The 20,749-nt window shown below is 31.2% G+C and overlaps 2 protein-coding genes across 3 annotated transcripts in view; one reads left to right on the top strand and one right to left on the bottom strand.

Annotated features, from left to right (window-relative positions):
• The first annotated feature begins 1,499 nt into the window (after positions 1-1,499).
• On the top strand, positions 1,500-4,618 carry LOC135836311 (transmembrane protein 145-like). 2 transcript variants are annotated; one of them, XM_065351056.1, is made up of 12 exons: positions 1,500-1,667; positions 1,808-1,882; positions 1,974-2,048; positions 2,120-2,326; positions 2,393-2,477; positions 2,678-2,749; positions 2,824-2,973; positions 3,068-3,240; positions 3,313-3,485; positions 3,600-3,720; positions 3,834-4,067; positions 4,151-4,618. In XM_065351056.1, the coding sequence occupies exons 1-12, from the start codon at positions 1,563-1,565 to the stop codon at positions 4,391-4,393; spliced, it is 1,713 nt and encodes a 570-aa protein (XP_065207128.1). In that variant the 5' UTR covers positions 1,500-1,562; the 3' UTR covers positions 4,394-4,618. The 2 variants fall into 2 exon arrangements, with proteins under 2 accessions (XP_065207128.1, XP_065207129.1); XM_065351057.1 differs by lacking the exon at positions 1,500-1,667 and having other exon boundaries at positions 1,806-1,882; positions 2,199-2,326.
• Positions 3,834-20,749, bottom strand: part of LOC135836312 (galactosylgalactosylxylosylprotein 3-beta-glucuronosyltransferase P-like) — a 47,281-nt gene continuing 30,365 nt past the window's right edge. Inside the window, exons 2-6 of the mRNA XM_065351058.1 lie at positions 11,255-11,805; positions 7,954-8,108; positions 7,664-7,840; positions 7,455-7,568; positions 3,834-7,005 (exon numbers count right to left, since the gene is read on the bottom strand). Of these exons, the coding sequence (XP_065207130.1) occupies positions 6,895-7,005; positions 7,455-7,568; positions 7,664-7,840; positions 7,954-8,108; positions 11,255-11,753 (1,056 nt within the window). The 5' untranslated portion in view covers positions 11,754-11,805 and the 3' untranslated portion in view covers positions 3,834-6,894. The remainder of the gene's footprint in view (positions 7,006-7,454; positions 7,569-7,663; positions 7,841-7,953; positions 8,109-11,254; positions 11,806-20,749) is intronic.

Raw genomic sequence — 20,749 nt, 5'->3', positions numbered from 1 at the left:
GCTAAACTTCAAAAATTCGATAAGCTAACAGCTAATGGCTAATGGCTATTGGCTAGCTAGACATCCCTGTTAAAAATTTGTTTTTTTATTTTCATGAAATGAATTGAATCAATAAATCGAAAAAAGATTCATTTAATGAAATAAAAGTCTAGTCTTGATCAAAACTTCAGCAGTAGGTGTACCTACAGCCCACAGGCAGCACAGGCTACAATATATGAAAATAATATGAATGAAAAAATTTCCAAAGTGCTACAGAAACGAAACAGAACGATAGGTTAGGTTGATGTTTTGATTGTTACTTTTTACTTTTTTATTGCAAAAGGCAAAACAGGGAATGAATGAAGGAAGGAAATGAATTTTCGTCATTTAGTGTCATTAGATACATATAATTAACTAATTAACTGAGAACACCGACGACCCGACGTTATGAAATATTTCACTTTTCATTTAATAAATTTTAAAAATCCGAATCCTAATAATTAATTTTTATTCAATGTTCCTAACGCCTAACCCTAACTTCATTCAAATTCCTCAAAATCAAATGCTTACAATCATTTTGAATAATTTTTCTTTCTAAGTCACTTACTACTGTAAACTACCCTAATTTCGGGCATCGAGGGTAATTTCGGCCACTAGAATTTTTTTCAATCATATCGATAGAAAATAATAATACGTAGCAACTAGCAACATGAAACTGAAAGTAAAAACGAATGCCTACATTTTCTGATAGCTTGGAACGTGAGCTTTCTCCTTGATGCAAAAATGGTTATCTTGTACTTACATAATACCATTCATCTGACTATTCACAAGATTTTTTAAAATGCTGCAAATTCAAGTCCGGTAAAAAAGTTGTTGTTACAAGATCTAATTTGCTAATTTGGAAATCTCATTGAAAATCTTTTTTTCTCTCATTTTAAGCATTTTCCCTTGAGCTAATTGTAAGATTGGCTGGAGAATATTTTTTGGTGAAAATAATTTTACTACATCTCATAATTTTCACCTCTCTTGTACTCGTATATTAAAAAAAAAAAAAAAAAAAAAACAATGTCCGAAATCAGGGAACCTTTCTTTGAAAATGATTTTTTAATTTGAATAGTAAATTACCTATTATCCTTTCGAGGGTATTATTAAAATGAACAATCAGTTTTGCAAAATTTATTTGAAAAAGCTCGAATTTCTGTTAAACTTTATATGATAGGTATTAGGCCTGTAGGTAGATGTGAGTACTGAGTAGGTTGTTGAGCCGGATGAAGCCTATAGCGCAGAGCATATAATTTCAAACTAATCGAAAAAGGAAATTTAGAAATTAGTATTTCATTTCTAAAAGTGAATAACTTTTGATGAATAAAGGCTAATGATATCATTGTATTAGCATGAGGTAGCTACATATTTAATTTCATTTTGTAACTTAATGTACGAGTAGAAATATGTACATACAGTAGTTACCATGGTGATTACTGATACAATCATCGTGCAATAAACTATTTATTGCACTCTTTTTACTTAGAACATTACGGCCATGTTACTAAAAGTTGATCAGTATGAATGTTTTTGCGTAGACAATGAACTACCTTATCACTTTTATAGTTGTTATTAAAAGTATATCATCTTTTTTTGTCAAAGGATCTCATGCTAAATACGTCGAAGGTCATTTAATTGTTGCTGAGGTAATCATTTATTTTTTTTAAAAAATAGGTTTACGTTTTTTTTAAGCTAATCTCACGCTTTAGTGCATATTTGTTCATTTTTTTCAAAAATATTATTCACATCCAATTTTATTTTCTGATTGTGTGTTTTTTTTTTCAAGAGATGGTATTTTGTAGCTAGATTCTGTTTTCTATCGGAACACGGCCAATTCGAATATTTCATAGAATATGGGAAGGTATGCTCTCACAACATACCCTACGTATTCAAATCTAGGTACCTAGTTACCTACCACTATAAATAATTTCGAAATTCATTATAATTTTTAGGACTATGCTGTACAAAATTTATTGTTATACTACGATACAGATAATCAATGGCCGTCCGTATACAAAACAAAAAAAGTAAGTCATTTAATAATAATTTTATTACAACATTCTCATAACCAATGCCCTGTTTTTCTCACTATGATTAGACCTGCGAGGAGAAAGAATTAGCTCTCAACGTCGGTCAAAATCAAATTATCAATCTCACTGATCATGATGCATCTTCAGGATGTGTGCTGTCCAAAAATTACCACAATACAAAAAGTGGCGTAATTTCATGTCACACTACGAGGAGGTTTCATAGTGCCAGACCTAGATGGTGGTTTTTGGCGATAAGCCATTGCAATGCAACCAATGTAAGACTAAAAAATAATTTCAGACCGATAAACAATTTTTTGAACAAATTTCTTTTCATTTTTTAGGGTTTAAACCTGAAGTACAAATTTTTGATGACCAATGGTTCTCCTGGTGAGCTATGGAAAGAGCATTTTTCAGCAGATGAATTTTGTGAGTATGCATAGAAAAAACTGAAAACATAATGTTTTAGTTTTCGTTCAATATAGCTTCGTAGGTCAGTATGATGAAGTAGGCGTATTTACTTTACCCACATTTCAAATGTGTTTAAAAAATTGCCTATTGTTCAAATAGTAGGATCACATTGATAGTAATTTTTACAACGCAGATTGACGAATTTGTTTGTTTTACAGATATTTTGCCTTTGTTATTTACTTTTTTTGTTATGTACATTTTGATTCTATTGGCTACGATTGGATGTTCAAGTAAAAACGCTACTATTTAAAACACTTTTTAAAACAGGTGTTCGATGCTACCAGAATTATTTATTTTTTTGCAGTTGAATTGAAATCGAGACAACTGTTACATTCGACTTATAAATTATTCACTTTGTCAGTAGTATTTCAAGAGATTGGAATAATATTATTGTGCGTGGCGTATATTCGTTATGCTATTGATGGGGTTGGATTTCCCGGCATAAAAACCTTAGGTACGCAAACTCACTCAATTTACCGTACCGTATTAAAATTTGTGTTTAAAAAGTAGGGACAGAAATTTTTTATAAATGTAAAATATGATTTTAGGCAGAATGTTCGAATCAGCAAGCGAAATATCTTTCTTATTATTACTTTTATTGTTGGCGAAAGGATATACTATCACTCGAGGTCGTCTGAGGTTAGCTTCCAGCGTTAAACTCACCATATTCATGTGTGCCTATGTAGTTACTACATTGGGGCTGTTCATTTTTGAGCAACATGTAAGTCAAATGGTGTCTATACTTTTTTTATAACAGGAAAATGGAAAATAAATTATCCGCTAATTTGATCAGGTATTTGATCCTGGTGAAGTACTTTATCTATACGAAAGTCCAGCTGGATACGGATTAATGATATTAAGAGTAGCAGCTTGGTGGATTTTTGAATATTCGACTGTTTTCACCTTGAAACATTATCCAGAAAAATCCAACTTTTACTATCCATTCAATTTGATGGGAACATTATGGTAAATACTCACTTATTCTGAATAACTTCATCATGAGTATATCTATTCAACATTTTTATAACCTAATTATTCAAGTAAAAGATAATCTTTGATCAAATAGATTTGATTTTATAGGTTTATTGCTGGACCTTGTTTCACACTTATAGCGAATAGTTTGATTGATAAATGGATAAGAGAAAGTGTTGTTTATGGTGTATGCCATTTTATTGCAATAATCGGACACATTCTATTTTTTGTAAGTGATAATAGGTATCTATCTACCTGAAAAAAATCACCTCATTTCTCATTACATAGGTAGGTAGGTAAATCAAACTGATATTTGGTCACATTTGTAAATTTTCTTCTCAGTTGCTCACTGTACCCAGCAAAGCGAATAAGAATTTTCCATATCACGTGCGAACATCTCAAATAGGTGTTATGGAAATGACAGGAGTGTCCGGAAACAATAGTTTATATAATTTTGGACACCATCCATATGCGCCTTATGCAACTCCGGTATCATTAATGGAGGCAGAGAGATCCAGAATATGTTCTCCGCACGTGCCGGTTGATTTATTCTCGGTCCATCCTTCATCTACATTGGTACATATTACCTACATTATTATTTTTAAAATTCATCTATTGCGATATGTTCGGACAAACTCAAAGTTCAAATTTTTATCCAGGTTTGTAAAAGTACCACAGAGCCTGTGAACAACGGCGATGTTGAAATGCTACCCCAAAATAGCAAGAATGTGACCGATACACCGGTTGAAATTACAAACGATGAACCTGCACAGACACCAAAAATGGATCAAATGAATCATTTCTCTTCGACAGCTCCTTGTTCTGCGACAGATCGAATTTTCACAGTAGATCGGTTCATCGCTCCAGCATTACGTGGCAATAATCGAACCCTATCGGCTTAAGGCATGGTATTTTGCATTTTCTATTCATTTCTTACTATGTAAAATAAAACGTTCGTTTTTCATTTTTTTAATAAATAATTCAAAAACTAACAGCATTCGTGTCTTCAACTGGAATTTATCTATTTATCACGTAATTTTTTCATTTTTATTTGTTACAATTGTTGTTTTTTACTCAAATAATATTTTTCTTTGAAATAAAAAATTTATATCCAGATACCTATTCAATTCGTTCGTAATTTTTCAAATGATTCAATATGCTACTAGATACGTTCCTAATTTGTAGTCTAGGTACTTTCTAAAAAAATAAATTTTTCAAATAGATATAGTATATTTAAAATGAAAGCTACATGATCACTTCGAAATAAATTATTAAATAAACAATTCAATAGGCTTCGAACTTACAAACTTTGGAAATATTCAAATCACAAGAAAAAAGTCTTAATACTAGGATAAAATTGAGAATCATTTGTAAGCTTATCCTAATACATATTCAAAAAGAAATAAAAAGTAGGTATTTAAAAAACAAGCACTTATTCATACAACGTATTCATGGCACGAAATTTTACAAATTATTTATAATTTATCCGAGATTATATTACAGTTTATACGAATACGGTGGTAAATAATTGGGTGATTATTGCAAAAATTTCATTTGATAGAAAAAAATTCAAATTTTTTGAGTGGATAGATAAGATTACTTTCTGCAATGAGTCAGTAGTTCAAAAAAAAAAGAACTACCTATTTACGAGAAAATATTCCAAAAATAGGTATACAAAGCTCTTATAGTAGGAGCCGAATGATTAGAATTTGATGAGAGAAATTTTTGAAGTATCTTCTACACATCTAATAACAAAAAACAAATATAACAAAATAACAAAATGTAACGCATCATTCGAATCTAGGTAAGTAGGTATCTTTTCAAAACGACTTTCATACTCAGGGATGTCTAGCCAATGGGATTGGCTAAAGCTAACGGCTAAAGCTAGAAAAATTTAGAGCTTTGGCTAAGCTAACGGCTATTGGCTAATGTCTCTTCATTGGCTGGCTATTGGCTGGCTATTAGCTGGCTAATTTTTCAAAAATCGAGTGACCCCTCTAAACACTCCTCTAAATGAGCACATTCCCATTATAGATATTATTTCTAGTTTTAGGAAATAATTATTATTTCACAAATGTGAATCACAATTATTCGCATTCAGGCATTATTTGATTATAGTCATAAACTGATTTCTCATTTATTTTCTAGAAATTAGAAAAACAACGATCGTTGAAAAAAAATTTAAAAAAAGAACCTCGGATCCGCCAATGTCAAACTACTTTTTTGGTCTTTTATTTTTGATTTTTTTATTACGAATTTAAAAATTTTTATTTTTATTTCTTTTACTCACAGGAAACCCATTTACTCACCTATTTATTTTCAATTTTAGCCAATCATTTTTAGCCAAAATCAATTGGCTAAAGCTGGCTAATGGCTAAAAATTTTGTTGATTGGCTGGCTAATGGCTAATGGCTAAACGTCAAAAATTCAATAAGCTAACGGCTAATGGCTAATGGCTATTGGCTAGCTAGACATCCCTGTAATCATAATGCTCACCACAAACATAAAATCAATTCACGAAATGACAAAGAATTAAATAAATAAGTACCTATTTATGAGAACTAGAACTTGAATTCATCAATAAACGATCTAAAAACATTTCTTTGAATAAGCACAGCTATTTCTTCGACATGAAAGTACACAACCTTATTTTAGATTTTAAAAAAAATGTAAATTTGACTCGATAGAATAATCTGAATAACGTACAAAACTAATAAATTTTAACGTTTCCGAGAAACGAATTGGTAAAGCAAGAAATCTTAAACTTAATTGGTAATATTACAATGACTACTATTTTCGTGCATCTAACTTATCTGGTAAAGTGAAAAATTCGCCTCATGATTATAACATTAATACTTTTCAAACGAATCAAATAAGTACATCTTATCGTATTAAAAAATTTACAAAAAACTGTACACAAAAAAAATGATAATAAATACAAATCGCCGAAAAATACATATGTAGGTACGTTTTAAATATACACAAAAAATAAAACAACGTAGGTGATAAAAAAAGTATAAAAAATTTGATACAAATTACATTTACAGATATGACTTTCACGAGAATAGGTAATAAGTATAATTTTTTGTTTTTGTCAGCCATCGCGCTGAATCGATTGTTGAATTATCGACTTCGACAAACTTTTTTTTTTTTAATTAAGCGGAAATGAAAACAATGATATCAGCTTTAAGCTGTTTCATTACATAAGTATTATAGTGAATAATGCCGAAACGTGGGCGAAAAATTATCTATTACTATCACGTCTTTGTAATTCAATACGAACTCCGATGAATGTAATGTAACGATGAAAGTACATGTATAGGTTTAGGTACGCGAAGGAAATTCGTAAAAAAGAAATAACAATACGAAACTAAACATAAATACGTATTTAAAAAGTAAACTCTCACACAACGTTTTTCATTAATTCCATTATATTTGTGCCAACGTATTTTGTCTTATCTTTGGGAGATTGAGATGGAGGGTGTTTCTTGGTTTGCGTATGCCATACAAGAATCTGAAAAACAATAGGTATAGGTTAAGTATATCAGTGTTAGGCAGATACATAGCAGATAATAATGTTACGCAGCATCCATCACAGATCGGAACGTTGTCGATTGTGGTATTTTCTAATACCTTATTTGCGAATGCGAAGTAGAAAATAAAAATTGTAAAATCATCTCATGATGTGAAATTGTGAATATTAATTTCTTATTGGAAATTTATAAAAGTTATTAAACGCCTTGATATTGTTAAATGATGAGAAAGTTATTCATCGATATTTTGCGGTCATTTTTGCGCAGGTATTATAAAAAATAACAGAAAAAGAATTCTCCTTGAAAAAAAAACTCTGCTTTAAGGAAAAAAATTGCCATCCCTAGATTTCTCTAGAATCCGCGTTTAAATATCTTCAATTTATTCAAGTCGCGTAGATATGTACACATTATCTCCACTTAGTACACCCACCTTTGTGCAATTATTCGCTTTGAATTCGATTTCACGTGGCTCAAAAGGAGCTAAACTCTGCAAAAAAGAGTCTTCTTCGTAACCTGATTTAAATATCATTGTTGCCTTTGGCCTCTGAAAATATAAAAGTAAGTTTTCAGTTTACTATCATTTTTATTAGTTATAAAATTATTCGTGAATTAGGATACTGTAAGTACTGTAGCAATTACCTGTTTTAGGAACTTGATATTTACTGCAAAACCAGCCATATCGACAGGAAATTTTCTTCCTCCGATCCATCCATCATAAAATCCATGAAAATGGCCATCTTTTACAATAGGCGAACTTACACCGGTTTGAGTGACTAGACCGACAGGCCACATGGAAACTTTTTTAGTGCTTCGCATCTGCAAAAAAATAAAAATAGAAATCACGTCGACAATCGAATTTCGTAATGAAAATATTTGGTAGATTTTTTTTCACTATACAGCAACAAACAAATAGGTAAGATTAAAGTTACCTCTTTAAAAAGCTCAATATCATAAGTATTGTCATCGTCAGCGAAATAAAGAACGCCTTCGTTTACATTCTCCCTAATCCATTTTAATCCGCGAATACGATTAGGAACTCCTTTCGCTTTTGAGCCTTTAAATTTTCCATTCGTGGGATACGGAGCTGAAAAAAAATTTAAATAAGTTTTAAAGATAAACAGCTACTTGACTAAGTATAATCTGGGATTTATTTACAAGTTGGTATTTCAAAATTCAAAACAATTATTTCGTATTTTTGCGATAACAAATTGTTAAGACGATATTTATTTAGTCGAGGAAATTGACGATAATGTAAATACATAGTAAGTAACGTATCTAAAGTAGGTACTAGGTACCTACATGGACCTGCATTGTTAGCGACATTGAATAAATGATCAGCGTATCAACTCTTAGAGGTTCAAGTTCAATATAAAACATGAAATAAGTACATAGTTTTTCTAAAAAAAAAGAAAAACTTTTTATGACAAAAACGAATTAAAATAAAAAAATTGTTCAGTTTGTACAAGTTAATTTCCAAAAAAAGATCAACTAATTTTTTTTTACAAACAAAATTAAATTAATAATTGTACGGGAGCTGTCTTAAAATTTTTTGGAATCTAAAAAAAAATTCACCATTTGTGCTATATCGATTCTACTACTTTTTTTTTCAATGTCAATTACCTACATCATTTTGATAATTTGGGACGAAATTCCAATACGAAGAAACTGATAGGTAGGTAAGTAGGTACTTATTTTTTTCTTGAAATTTTTTTTAGCTATAATGAAAATACAAATTCCATTTAAATAAAAGCACTTTTAATGAGCATTATCAAAATAATTCACTACTATAAGTACACTTATCTCTGTCACAAAGAGTTATAGCTTTACACTGATGTCACCTAGATACTTGAAAATAATTTTCTTTGTGTTTTTATTACTTTATTTTACGTAAGTATGCCTATGGATATAATATTTTGTATTGAATGCGTATAAATAGCAGACACCCTATTATTATTCTGTTCAATGTTCATCTCTTGCAAATTTGGTCTTATCAGTGCCTAGATATCAGAATTGCAAATTATAAAAGCTGTGTACTTCCTGGTTAAAAATGAAACATAGTTACTTTAGAGTCTAATTAAGCCAAACCTCATAAGTAAGTTGGTAATTTTTTTATTTTAAAAATTAAAACATTCTGAAAATTAATTTGGTTACTTTTTTAAGAATGTCCTTCATGCGGGATACTTGAGCTTGGATTCAACTTATTATTACACCAATAATGGTAAGTACATCCGCTATATCTTTAGATTTACTTATTAGTTTCATTTTCAACCACAATGTACTCGTCAATGCTTCGTTTATTAGATACTTCGAATCACTTTCAAGCAAAGATTAATTTCAATTCCAAACCGGACAATTACTTTTTTTTTTATTTTAAGTAGGTACACGAGTCGGAAAACCTATAATAAGCTTGAAGGAAAGAGAGAAGTAGCAGCTGAGTGGCATAAGGGAATTTAGAAATAGAAAATAAATGTATGTCAACAGAAGCAAAGAAATGTCATTTCTAATACGGGAAAATCTTTGATACAACGTTTACGCCTCTCCGCACAAATTATCCCTTACTTTTCCTGTTTTTCTACAACTCACTACCTAAACCTATTCGTAGTTTTTTTTTTAATTTTTCTTATAGCTAGCGTAATAAGTAGATGTTTTTAGCAGAAATTCAATTAGTCGCTCGTACCTGCTCATCATTTTTTTTGTTGAAATTTTCGCTCTAAAAAATTAAATTTTCAAAAAATGATAATTTCTTTTTTTTTAAAAATCCTAAAGACACCAGACTCAAAATATGAATAAGTAAAACTTTTCAAAATTAAATAATTATAATATTATAAGGAAATAATCAAACCGTTAGTCCGTATTCAAGCCCCCCCCTCCCCACATCATTTAGGTAAATTGTTTCAATTTCATTCACCGAATTTGGGCCCGAAATTTCAAATTTTACTTTCTTTTCACTTTTTCACTGAGTTGGTATACAAAAAAAAGCTCTTTCATCAATCATCCGATTATTTTAGAAAATTTCCTGTCAAAAAGTAATTTTTTCTCAACTTGAATAGAAAATTTTCTATTGTAAAAAGATGTGACTTTTTAGACACCATTTGGCGAAGCCTTGTTTTATTTTTTGACCAAAAGGTATGTACTTATCTACTTACACATTAAAAATGATCCTAAATCTCTTCTTGTTTTTATTTATTTCAACCGTTTCAGAAAATGTAAACTGATGCAAGAGAAAAATCATGAAAGAAATTTAGGTGAAATTTTAAAAATTCTAGGTCAAATTGCGGTCAAACTATCACATAATAGCCCTTTCTCCTCTTCCCAAGCCACCCATTACCCGAAGCTCCAAAACGTTTTACAAATCTGAGATTTTAAATTCGTGTACCTTCTTCCTCTCCTGAATGCCTTTTCAGGTCTAAAAAAAAAACAGGTCACAATTCGCGTGTCGCAGCGGCCCACTATACCTCGTTAATTTCAGCTTGAAGTGTGCAACATCTAAACCAAATTTAAGCGTAGGTAATTCAAACACAAGAAAATTTTCTCGATTTATTCGTCATCGTTTGGATTGTTACTCTTGGTCGAAAATTTTTTCTCAAAAGTATTCCTTAGACTGAACCTTATTAGTATCTCATATTTTATTCAATGGGGTTTTCCATGCAATTTAGCATTCATTGAATTTCCTTTCGCTGTTGACGAATTTACTCTTTTCAAGGACCTACGAACCGACTTTTATATTTTTTATTGCGTGACCTTTTATTTTTCCAATGAAGATATTATTAAGTTTTCTAAAGTAGGTATCTATACTTTGATGACGACTCGAGTATAATAAAAAACGTGTAGGCAGCTTTTGTAAAAATAGATACCTGCATATAAAAATTTGTTTTGCTCTGTTCAGCTACTGATTCAGATGGGGAGATAGGTAGGTATGAAATTATTCTCAACTGAAATAGGTACATAGGTATGATGAATTTCAGATTTAAACATTTCGAATACATATTTTTAGACAGTAAAATCAAGAGAAACTCGAAACCTTTCATTAAAATGAACGCAACAATTTTCCGCTATCTTATGCATGAAATAAACAGAACGAAAAGTCCGTTCGTTTAGTTCGTTTTGTGACATATTATTTTAATGAGTAACGGATTCTGATTAGGTCATGTATGGTTTCTATTCTACGGCCTCATCGCATAGTAATAGTAGGCAATAATTAGGTAACAATTAACAACAACGACAACTTACAAATTAAATGGACGAATCGTATTCCAGATTTTTTGAGCAATTTTTCGACCGCTTCGGATTTCTCTTTGGCGTCTTCGACAACAATCCAATATATATTTTGTAAATGCATCAAAGTTTGAGCCAATCTGGTCAACTCGGCGGCTTGTTCGGGTCTTCTATAAGTCGGTGTAACGATATATATCGTCGGCTCGTTACTTTCCAAATTGGTAACATTCAGGTTGAAAAAACAAGAGTGTTGCTCCAACGTACGACTAATTTTAACAGCCAAATCTCTGGCGAATTTATCGCCAGTCATGCTATATAAAGCTTCCGCCATTTTCGCGTCCCCGATGAGATTCCTAAACCATAATTTTGTCGCAGCTGCGTCATCTTGATTAATATCACCGGTAGGCATTGGTAGTGGCCATGTATTGCTGACATGGTATTGTATTATAATGTAAAAAAATGCTAAAGACGTTAAGATCCACATTTTAGTCGCCGATGTCAGGTGTATTCGCATTATTAGGCATTTTTTCTGTGTTTGACTTTGCGCGGCGCATTCCGTAATGAATCTGAAATCAAAATAAACGTCGGGTTAAATAGGTTTCTAGATTATCAACACTAGAGTTGGGTATGCATAAACAAATCGTACTCGAAATATCAACTAAGATTAAAACTAGGTAATTAGGTAATCGAGGAATCGATCTTCGATTATGGAAATTATGTTCCAAAACTACTGGCAGTTAGCTTCACAAGAATAAAGTCCCCGAATTTTGAACACAACAAAATAACCCTCAATACATAACATAGGTGCTTAAAATTCAACATTACTTTCTGAATATCATTTTTTGAAATTGAGCCAGCCAAGAGAAGGCTCAAATTACAAAATCTCAATTTTCAAAAACCATACCATATTTTTTAAAGCTGGGGAGGGGGGATTTTTTTTGAAATTCAAGTACTGTGTTACATATTATGTGAGGGGAATTTTATTTCGAAAAATATCAATCACGATAAAATACTTATACAAGCGACGAATACCTAATTTAATTATATTTTTTCATCGCGAAATAGGACGATGACGACAATTGAGAGCAAGATGAACTTCAGAGATTCGATTTACTCAAAGTTACCAAATCTGGTAAGCTGGCAAAAATTTCCTGATAGAAACAACTCGATCAAACGAAATCTAGCGATCGAAGTAGTTAAGTAATTTAAGTACTTATTCAACTATTTACCACATATAGCTTGGAGGATATGCTAAAGTTCGAGATGAAAGGCATTAACCACTTCCTAGTTTTCTAATCGTTCTACTACGAGTATGTGCATTTACAAGGCATCTTTTTTCACAGTCTCGCTAATTTTCTCCTTTTGCAAATAATTAACAAGAGATTATAATATTAATTAAGATGTTAATCATTTTAATAAAATTTTCACCATACACATTTATATTTTCACGCGAATTTGCTCGATTTACTTATGTATTTTATACCTATACTCATTAATCATCAGAAAGCAAGTATGCCTACCTATCTATGATACGAATAGGTTGGTCTAGGTTCTTACGTAATATGCATTTGACGTTAATGCTAACTTATATACGCCTACGTATCAACACGTGAGCTTTGTTTACTTCTAGCACTATCGTTCTACATAATAATACATATATTTGCATTACGCGGACAATTTTTGGTAGAATGCATGCAAAAGGCAGCGTCTTTATTCCAGACTATCACACGCAATCCACACGAATTTGCATGCCAAGTAAATTTGCTTGAAAATATCGATCATGCACAAATATGGCGTGAGTTTTTTTAGTCAACACACGTGAAAGTAAACAATATTCGGCTAACTATACAGGTATTAATTTTAACAAGGTAAGTATAAAATTATTAAGGATAAATAAATTACTCATTTTCATATTTTACTCAAACATTCAGAAATTGGGTCAATTTGTAATTTTGTATGAGGGTATACGAAATTCGAAGCCAGTAGGGTGCAGTAGGTAGTTTGAAAACTCATCGTCAGTCCAGACGCGACGATGAGATGAAAAGAAAATGTAGAAGGAAAAAGAAGACACGAAGTGAAAGAATTTCAAATTAAAATTCATAATTTTCCTTCAAGTTTGTTCTTCGTAAATTTTTCCAGCTTTTTGCCACATTAATTGATTTTTACGAAGTTGAAAAGTTGTTATTCCATTTCTTCCTTCAATCAACATTTATTAAAAGCTAGCAAGTAGGTAAGTATTACGTATTTCTACTCGAGCTAATCAGAAAGAATTCGATGAAAAATAATTTTCAGGATTTTAAGAGTTTAATTTTAATTTAAATTAAATGCGAATGAGTCATAAGATAACAGATAAATGTCTACCTACGTCATTTTAAGGTTAAAATTGAAAATAAAACCAGTTTCTGACTAACATTTTCAAAGCTTCGCTCTGAATTAAGCATTCAGAGTTTTGACTTGAAAATCTTATATTTTCAGAAAAAGAGAGACCTCTTTGGAATCGGCCCTCTTTAAAAACAACCACAAAAAATAAAAAATCGAATCATCAATTTTTTCATAAAAAGTAGGTATCGAGCTACGTATATAGGTTCATCAATATTTTCAGACGATTCAACCGGGTCCAATATCCCATATTAAAAAAATACTTATAGAGAAGGAGCTGGCACACGAGGGCGGTCCACAGAGTATTGAATTGAAATTCGGAAAGAAATAAGGTTAGCTTTATGCTTTTTAGGTACCTCTACCTACCTACTTAAAAACTGTTAGGTGACTTTGATTTTGAAAATCATGCTATAAGGTCATTCCACGTAAATTCGACTAAAAAGTGATGAGGGGGGGGGGGTCGGTGATTGAAAAAAAAAATTCTGTGGAAAGACCTTCTCAAGGGATGACCAATGGCGCAAATCGCAGCCCTCTAGCCCTTTTTTAATGACTGCTAGGGGGTGTAAAAGTTTTCAGTGAACTTAAAATAACCTATCACCATTTCAGCAGTGGATTACTCGACAACCGCGATACCTACCAAAATGGAACTTTTCCCAATAGTTAGTGGTTTTATAAGGGTTTTTGGTAATATTAAAGGTGATATCATAAAAATCAGTGTTGCCACTTTTTTTCGTACGAAAAATTTGCTCGAAAAGTTTCAAAACGTAGTTTTTATATCGTTCCGACTCTCAAAAATTCTGAAAAAAATATATGCAGGACAAATTTTCATGCAGAACAACATATTAAAAAATTGAGATGGCATTATTTCGCAAAGTCGATTTAAAAAATTGAAAGTTGCGAAAAAATGCGATTTTTTTATTTTAAAACATGAAAAAAAGTTTTGATTGGTGAAGTTGACCCATTTCACCCCTATTTTTACGTGTCCGTTTGAAAAGTTGGAAAAAACTTTTTTACTCGATGAAATAAACTCATCACAAAAAAAAATTCTGAGTCAATTGAAAAAATAAACGAATTTTAATTTTTTTGCTATGAGTGTACATAATTATTTCTATCAACTTTTTCATGAAATAGGTACGTCAGTAAGAGGTCAAAATGAGACAACTGAATAAATTTAAACTTTTTTTGATGTTTGGAATTGAAAATTGAATTTTTTCGAATTTTAATTTTTGTGTAGGTAATGAATTTATTTCATCGAGTGAAATCTACCAAAAAAAAAATTATATTTCGAAAAAAATTTGAAAATCCATTTTTTTTTATCGAATATTAGTTTAACTTTTGAGTTTACTTTAATCCCACCCTTATAGTTCTTAAACAGGTAATTTCAGATTGAAATATTTGACTCCCAAATTTAATTTTATATGAACAATTAGCACGGACTGATGGACCACGTGATCCGAACCCATGGAAACGAAAAAACGAATTATGAACATCACAACAATTACGAAAAAAACCAGGCCTATTGAAACTACATAATAATGTATTAGAAACACTAACAATACCGCGTTTAGATAGCGAAATAATCAGATCGTTTAAAAAACTCCCTTTTGGGCAAATTTACTCAAAATCACTCGTTCAAAATTATCCAATTTACGAAACTACATTACTCATACCTACTTAGTACTTACTAGTATAGCCAGAGGGAAACATAATTAATTCTGTTCAAAAGTCCAATGATTGTTCCTCCGAATAAACTGGCAAGTAAATTCTATTCGCCCTTTTATTTTCAATTTCCTCCCCTTTTTAAAATAAAACTAATTTTCTTCCATTTCGTGTATTTGACAAAACACCCTTTCCATTTATGCAGGTCAATTCATTCCCAAAAGTATGTGTCCTTTGATATTTTATTTAATTGCAATAGGAAAAACGAAAAAAAGATTCAAAAACTAGCTCGTGGAAACATCCACACATTCAAATGGTACTTACTCTTAATTGATACTTGTCATATAAGTAGAATCATTCAAGTTGAAAATAAATCTAACAAAAGACTACACTAGTTATCTACTTTTTGCCTTACAGATGACAGAAAACAGAACGAGAAAGAGTTGCACGTTGTGTTGGTACATAGGTGGTAGGTAGGTAGGTACTTAATTATAAAGATGTGTGTATTCTACGATGACATTTTAAGCGTTGATAGAATGGAATAAAAATCTTCACACCGAGCTTGAATTGTATTTAGAAGAAGTAATGCTTTTAAAAAGTCTTCCGCTTGTATGTGTTGACATTACGAAACATACTAGGCAGGTACTTAAAAGTACTAACAACAAAGTATATAAAGTGGCTTTGTTGTTCCATTTTACTCGTATACGAATCGCACGCATGCTTTTTATAATACGTCCAACTGAAAATATGTAACAAAAGCTCAAACAGTTTGATTAAACTTGTTAAAAGTAAGCTTCGCTAATGACGGAAATGTTACTTTTTGCTTTCATTGCACGAGGGTTGTTTTTGGTCACGTTTCCTTTCCTATCAAGAATGTAGACGTACCTAGACCTACTACCTTACCTATTGCTCGTAAAAGTCATGCAAATATTGTATGTACTTGAAGTTATTTCATCGCAATACAACTTTTATCAAACGTCAATAAAAATTGAATACGCGATCGTTCGATGAATACATTCGACGTATAAATTTTATTAGTTATACATACGATCTCATAATAATATTTGGGAAAGTGATTCACTGATCGATTAGGTATGTATATACATTGTAAGCGATACCTATCTAAATGAAATAATCAGATTGACGCGATGTAATAAGGCGTCATGCGACGTATCATCCTCTGTATGATATCTCCTTGAGAGAATAAAAAAATGCATACAAAGTGATATCTAACAATTAAGAATATGAAATTTTAGTGTTCTATAACTAGGTATACTTATAAGGTGCAACGTTGCCAAATAGTTTAATTTCGAAGAGAAAACTTCGACAATGAGAAGATGTCTGTAATCTGTATAGGCATAAATATTACCTGTCGCGCTATTGACCTTATGTAATACGATCAAATACGCGTAATAAAGATTGAATTATTATGTTTTTTTTTCAATTATTCTATTATAATATTACTCATCAGAATTTTTATAAATTCATCCTATATACGCATGATATCTTTTTTATCTGGTATCGTTACATGGGTGTTATCATGTTGAACGAATCCAGGGTTATTACTTAATGCTGGCTTCGCCAATAATTAAATAATCCAGAGGAACAACGACATTGAAACGAGCAAAAAAATTGAAATGAAAATAAAACGATTCGTTATACTTCGTTAGGAAAATAAATGAAAAAAACACTTGCATGTGAAAACTGGTACCTAGATAGGTATTTTCTAAAAAAAAAAACACAATATTTTTTAGAAGTGCATTTAAAGTTCCACCCTTATTATCACATGCATATATGTATAAGTACGATTGGCAGCCATCTTAATGTCTCATGCTCTGCTAGCGTAATATCTTGATTTTTCACTTGCTGATTCTCTTCAAGAAGCTCGATCCCAATACGAAAGATTTTCAAAGCTAAGAGTCACAGTTTTCGAGACACCAGAAATATTTTTTGAAAAAATTTGCGCCTTAAAAAAACTATTTCTCACTCATGTCGTAAATGCATCAAAATAGTCGAGATATAACCCAAGGAAGAAAATTACTAAAGCTATACAGGTACATATTATCCAAGTGCGAGATTTCAGGGAATTTTTTTGAAAAAATTAGCACCCGAAAATATATTTTTTTCTCGAACATATCGAAAGTGGCTCTCTAAAAGCGATGGGGTGAAAATGATTTTACTGTTCGTAAAACAAGTTATTTTGTAATTAGTTAGGTACCTACCTATTATTTTTCAAATGTTTTTTCAATCTCAGAAAATATACGGTTTTTAATTGATACGTCTTTTTTTCAATTTTTTGAAATATCTTTTGAGTTTTTGGTCTTCCTAACACGAAAAATGTTGAGTACCTAGGTACATACTTTTTTTTTTTTTTTTTTTGGAATTGCTTTAGTTTTAATCCGTTTTACAGAAATTTTGAAGTCGCTGAAAAATGAAGAGAATATAAATGTAAAAAAAAATCTACCTACCTATAGAAAATCATAATTTTTTTGGAAACTTTATTTTTATCATGTGTATGGGGAGGGAGGGGGCAGTCAATTGATTTAATCTACATACTTACACCTAAGTGCTTTATTAAAATGAGATTTTTAAATTATTTCTTCAAACTGTCAATGATTCATACTATATGAATCACTGAAAATTTCAAATAAGTACCAATATACTTATTTCAAAAAGCAATAATATCGTATTTCCTTCGTAAACGAATATCGAACTTTATGTACCTAGACCTATACCATTTTGTACGGCCGTACTGCATTGTACGTAATGTGTTTTATACTGTGGAACATTTGTGAACCATGTTTCATTCTAATTGGATCACTTGTTTCCTTCGTACCGGACCAACAAATAAGGAAACAGATTTATTTCTTGTTTTTATACATTAAATTGCTTTTATGGCGATATTGAAGCGTACAATTTGTACCATTCTTGCTCTTCCCTTATTGCTCGCTAAATTGTCAATATTGAACGTAACTTGTATAAAAACATCTTCGCATGCGAATCTAATCGTAAATACCATGCTTTTTTTCGGTTTACTATGTACAGGAAGGTAGGTAACAAGTTTGATGCAAAATTAGAATTCCTGCTATCTTTTAGAGTGTTTTGTGATTTTTTTTTTAGCTCTCAACAAGGTACTCTCCTCCCACGCTCTACAAATTTGGAATCTCATTCGATCATATCTAAAACATTAATTTTTTTTTGTAAAAATGGATAAAATAAATTGTCTTTCAAGTTGATCAAATTTCAAAAACCACCTTGATGATAATTTTACAACCAACCTTTTAATTTTAATTACTCTATTGAAGTAAAAAAGCTAATTATAATTATCAATCTAGTTTTTCTTTTGCAAATGTGCTTTGTGTGCAGCTATCGATCAACGTAGGTAACTATTTTACTATCCGTTTAGTAAACTAACTTAATTAATTAAAATTAATTAATTTACCAAGTACCTAACTAATAGCCGCGCAGAACGAATTTTATGGCAACAATATATATAATATGCATATAGGCTTATATCATCTAGGCACCTCTCGAGTGTTGTGTGTACATACTGAAAAAGAAAAGTGCACTAATATTTATATAGGTCTCATATCATTATGAGAATTTCAACGAGAGTTAATTTAAAGTGGTCAATGAATAGCCTTTGGTTTACCATAGGCATTATACGACATTATGCCAATAAATATAACGTCTAACGAACCTGCGCATGCTTAGAATACGTTATTAAGGTACAAATTCCAACCTCAAGTATACCATATAGGTGTTAGCCGTTGGAGCGAACGTTCAATCAATTAACCCATATCAAAAATTAACACTATAAATACGAGAGTAGGTATATATGTGTACAATGAAATGGGCATTATGCCATGTAGACATTATTTCACACCGTTTATAAGAAAATTTAATTATTCAACCACAAACTATATCTCTGTTTTATGCTATTTAAAAGTTATTCGATATACATGTATTTTCATTCAATGACGTTTCCGCCGTTTAAAAAATTGCTTTTCGTCAAACAGTCGGATGTTTCCGGTGATATTAATGTTAACCATTGACTAATAGAATAGAAAAAAAAAAAAACTTCAGCAACGAATCTGTTCTGACATTAATAAGCTGGAATAAACTATACAGATGGGTTTTCAACATAAATTATAAAGACATAGTGTATCAAGAATACTTTACGTAGCATTAAAATGTGAAATACTTCAATAAAAACGTAGCATAGTACATATCAAGTACGAGTACGGTACGGTAGCCTAAATGCATCCTAGTTTTTTCCCCTCATTACAGACTTTCAGCTTTTAGTTGACCCAGTAAATGTACATACTTACCCAGATTTTATAATTTAAAAAGATTCGCGAGAAATTCACGTAATAAAAAATCTTGGCTAAGATGCTTATAAATTTCGACCTCAAAAACCAAGAACATGTTTTTTTGTAAAATGCTTGAAGCTGTAACATGGCTCCTTCGTCTTCGACGAGTAGTTAAAAATCAGGTATTATTTTAATGTGATTTCGAAAATTTTGTTTGTTCAGGTATTTTTTTCTGTTGTTTGGAATTTAAAGTTTTTAATCTGAATATAAGAATGTTCAACGAATGAAGATTTTCCCCACAACTGCAGTCTAAATGGAAGGTATGATACACCCTGAGCCCCTTCCACTCTCCTTTCTACAAAAAAATTGATTTTTACTTTTTTTCAAATAAAAAATTGAACATTTTTAACGAAGTTTGAAAGTTGAATAGGTAACTATGGACGATGAGTAATTCATCTAACGTACGATTCTTTATTTCTCGAGCCTTTCAGAACACGGAACAAAGCAAATTTCCACCTTTCAATTTTAATAAAAGTGGGGCTTCATAACACGAATGGAACCAGCATTTTAAGCATTCACTGAATGACCATTTTGGTCACTCTGCCGAGACGTTAGGTAGGTGCGCGACACATCGGGTGGAAATCAAAAATAAAACACGTAATAAAAACAAAAATGAAGTACTCAAGTCGAAAAATCGTAATCGTAGGTATATTCATGAAATGTTAAAATCACGTTGATAGTAAAACTGACAATGAAAGATCAAAATTATCGCAATTTTTATTCATTTATCAATTTATTTTTCCACGAGAATATATTTATTTATGAACTATTGGATTCGCATTGTGATATACTACTATGCCGTACGTGGTATGTTTAGGGCGCGCCTACATGGTAACACTGCATCGTAATGGCAACACTGCGTTGTATACTCGTCAGCTAGCCGCATGAGCTGAGCTACGAGTGTACAAAACGTCAGTAGTGTAGTGTATTCGAGTTGATACGGTATGCTATTCATTGTCAATGTGAGTATCTTATTATAGGTTGCCAACATAGTATTTAAGTATAAGTTTTACCTTCTATTACAGTGAATATTTAGTCTTAATCTGTCAATATACCTCCGTTCTTATATTTAAGGTAAGTTTAATTATTATTAAGGACT

The sequence above is a fragment of the Planococcus citri genome, chromosome 2 (assembly GCF_950023065.1).
Source record: "Planococcus citri chromosome 2, ihPlaCitr1.1, whole genome shotgun sequence".
Taxonomy (NCBI): Eukaryota; Metazoa; Arthropoda; class Insecta; order Hemiptera; family Pseudococcidae; genus Planococcus; species Planococcus citri.
The sequence above is the reverse complement of the archived record's forward strand: the minus strand, read 5'-3'. Positions and strand labels throughout refer to the sequence as shown.

Excerpts from the sequence above, each read along its gene's own strand:
- LOC135836311 (XM_065351056.1), top strand. The coding sequence starts at position 1,563 with ATGAACTACCTTATCACTTTTATAGTTGTTATTAAAAGTATATCATCT. Across the intron at positions 2,974-3,067 it reads TCCCGGCATAAAAACCTTAG|GCAGAATGTTCGAATCAGCA; the intron begins GTACGCAAACTC and ends ATATGATTTTAG. Across the intron at positions 3,486-3,599 it reads AATTTGATGGGAACATTATG|GTTTATTGCTGGACCTTGTT; the intron begins GTAAATACTCAC and ends TTGATTTTATAG.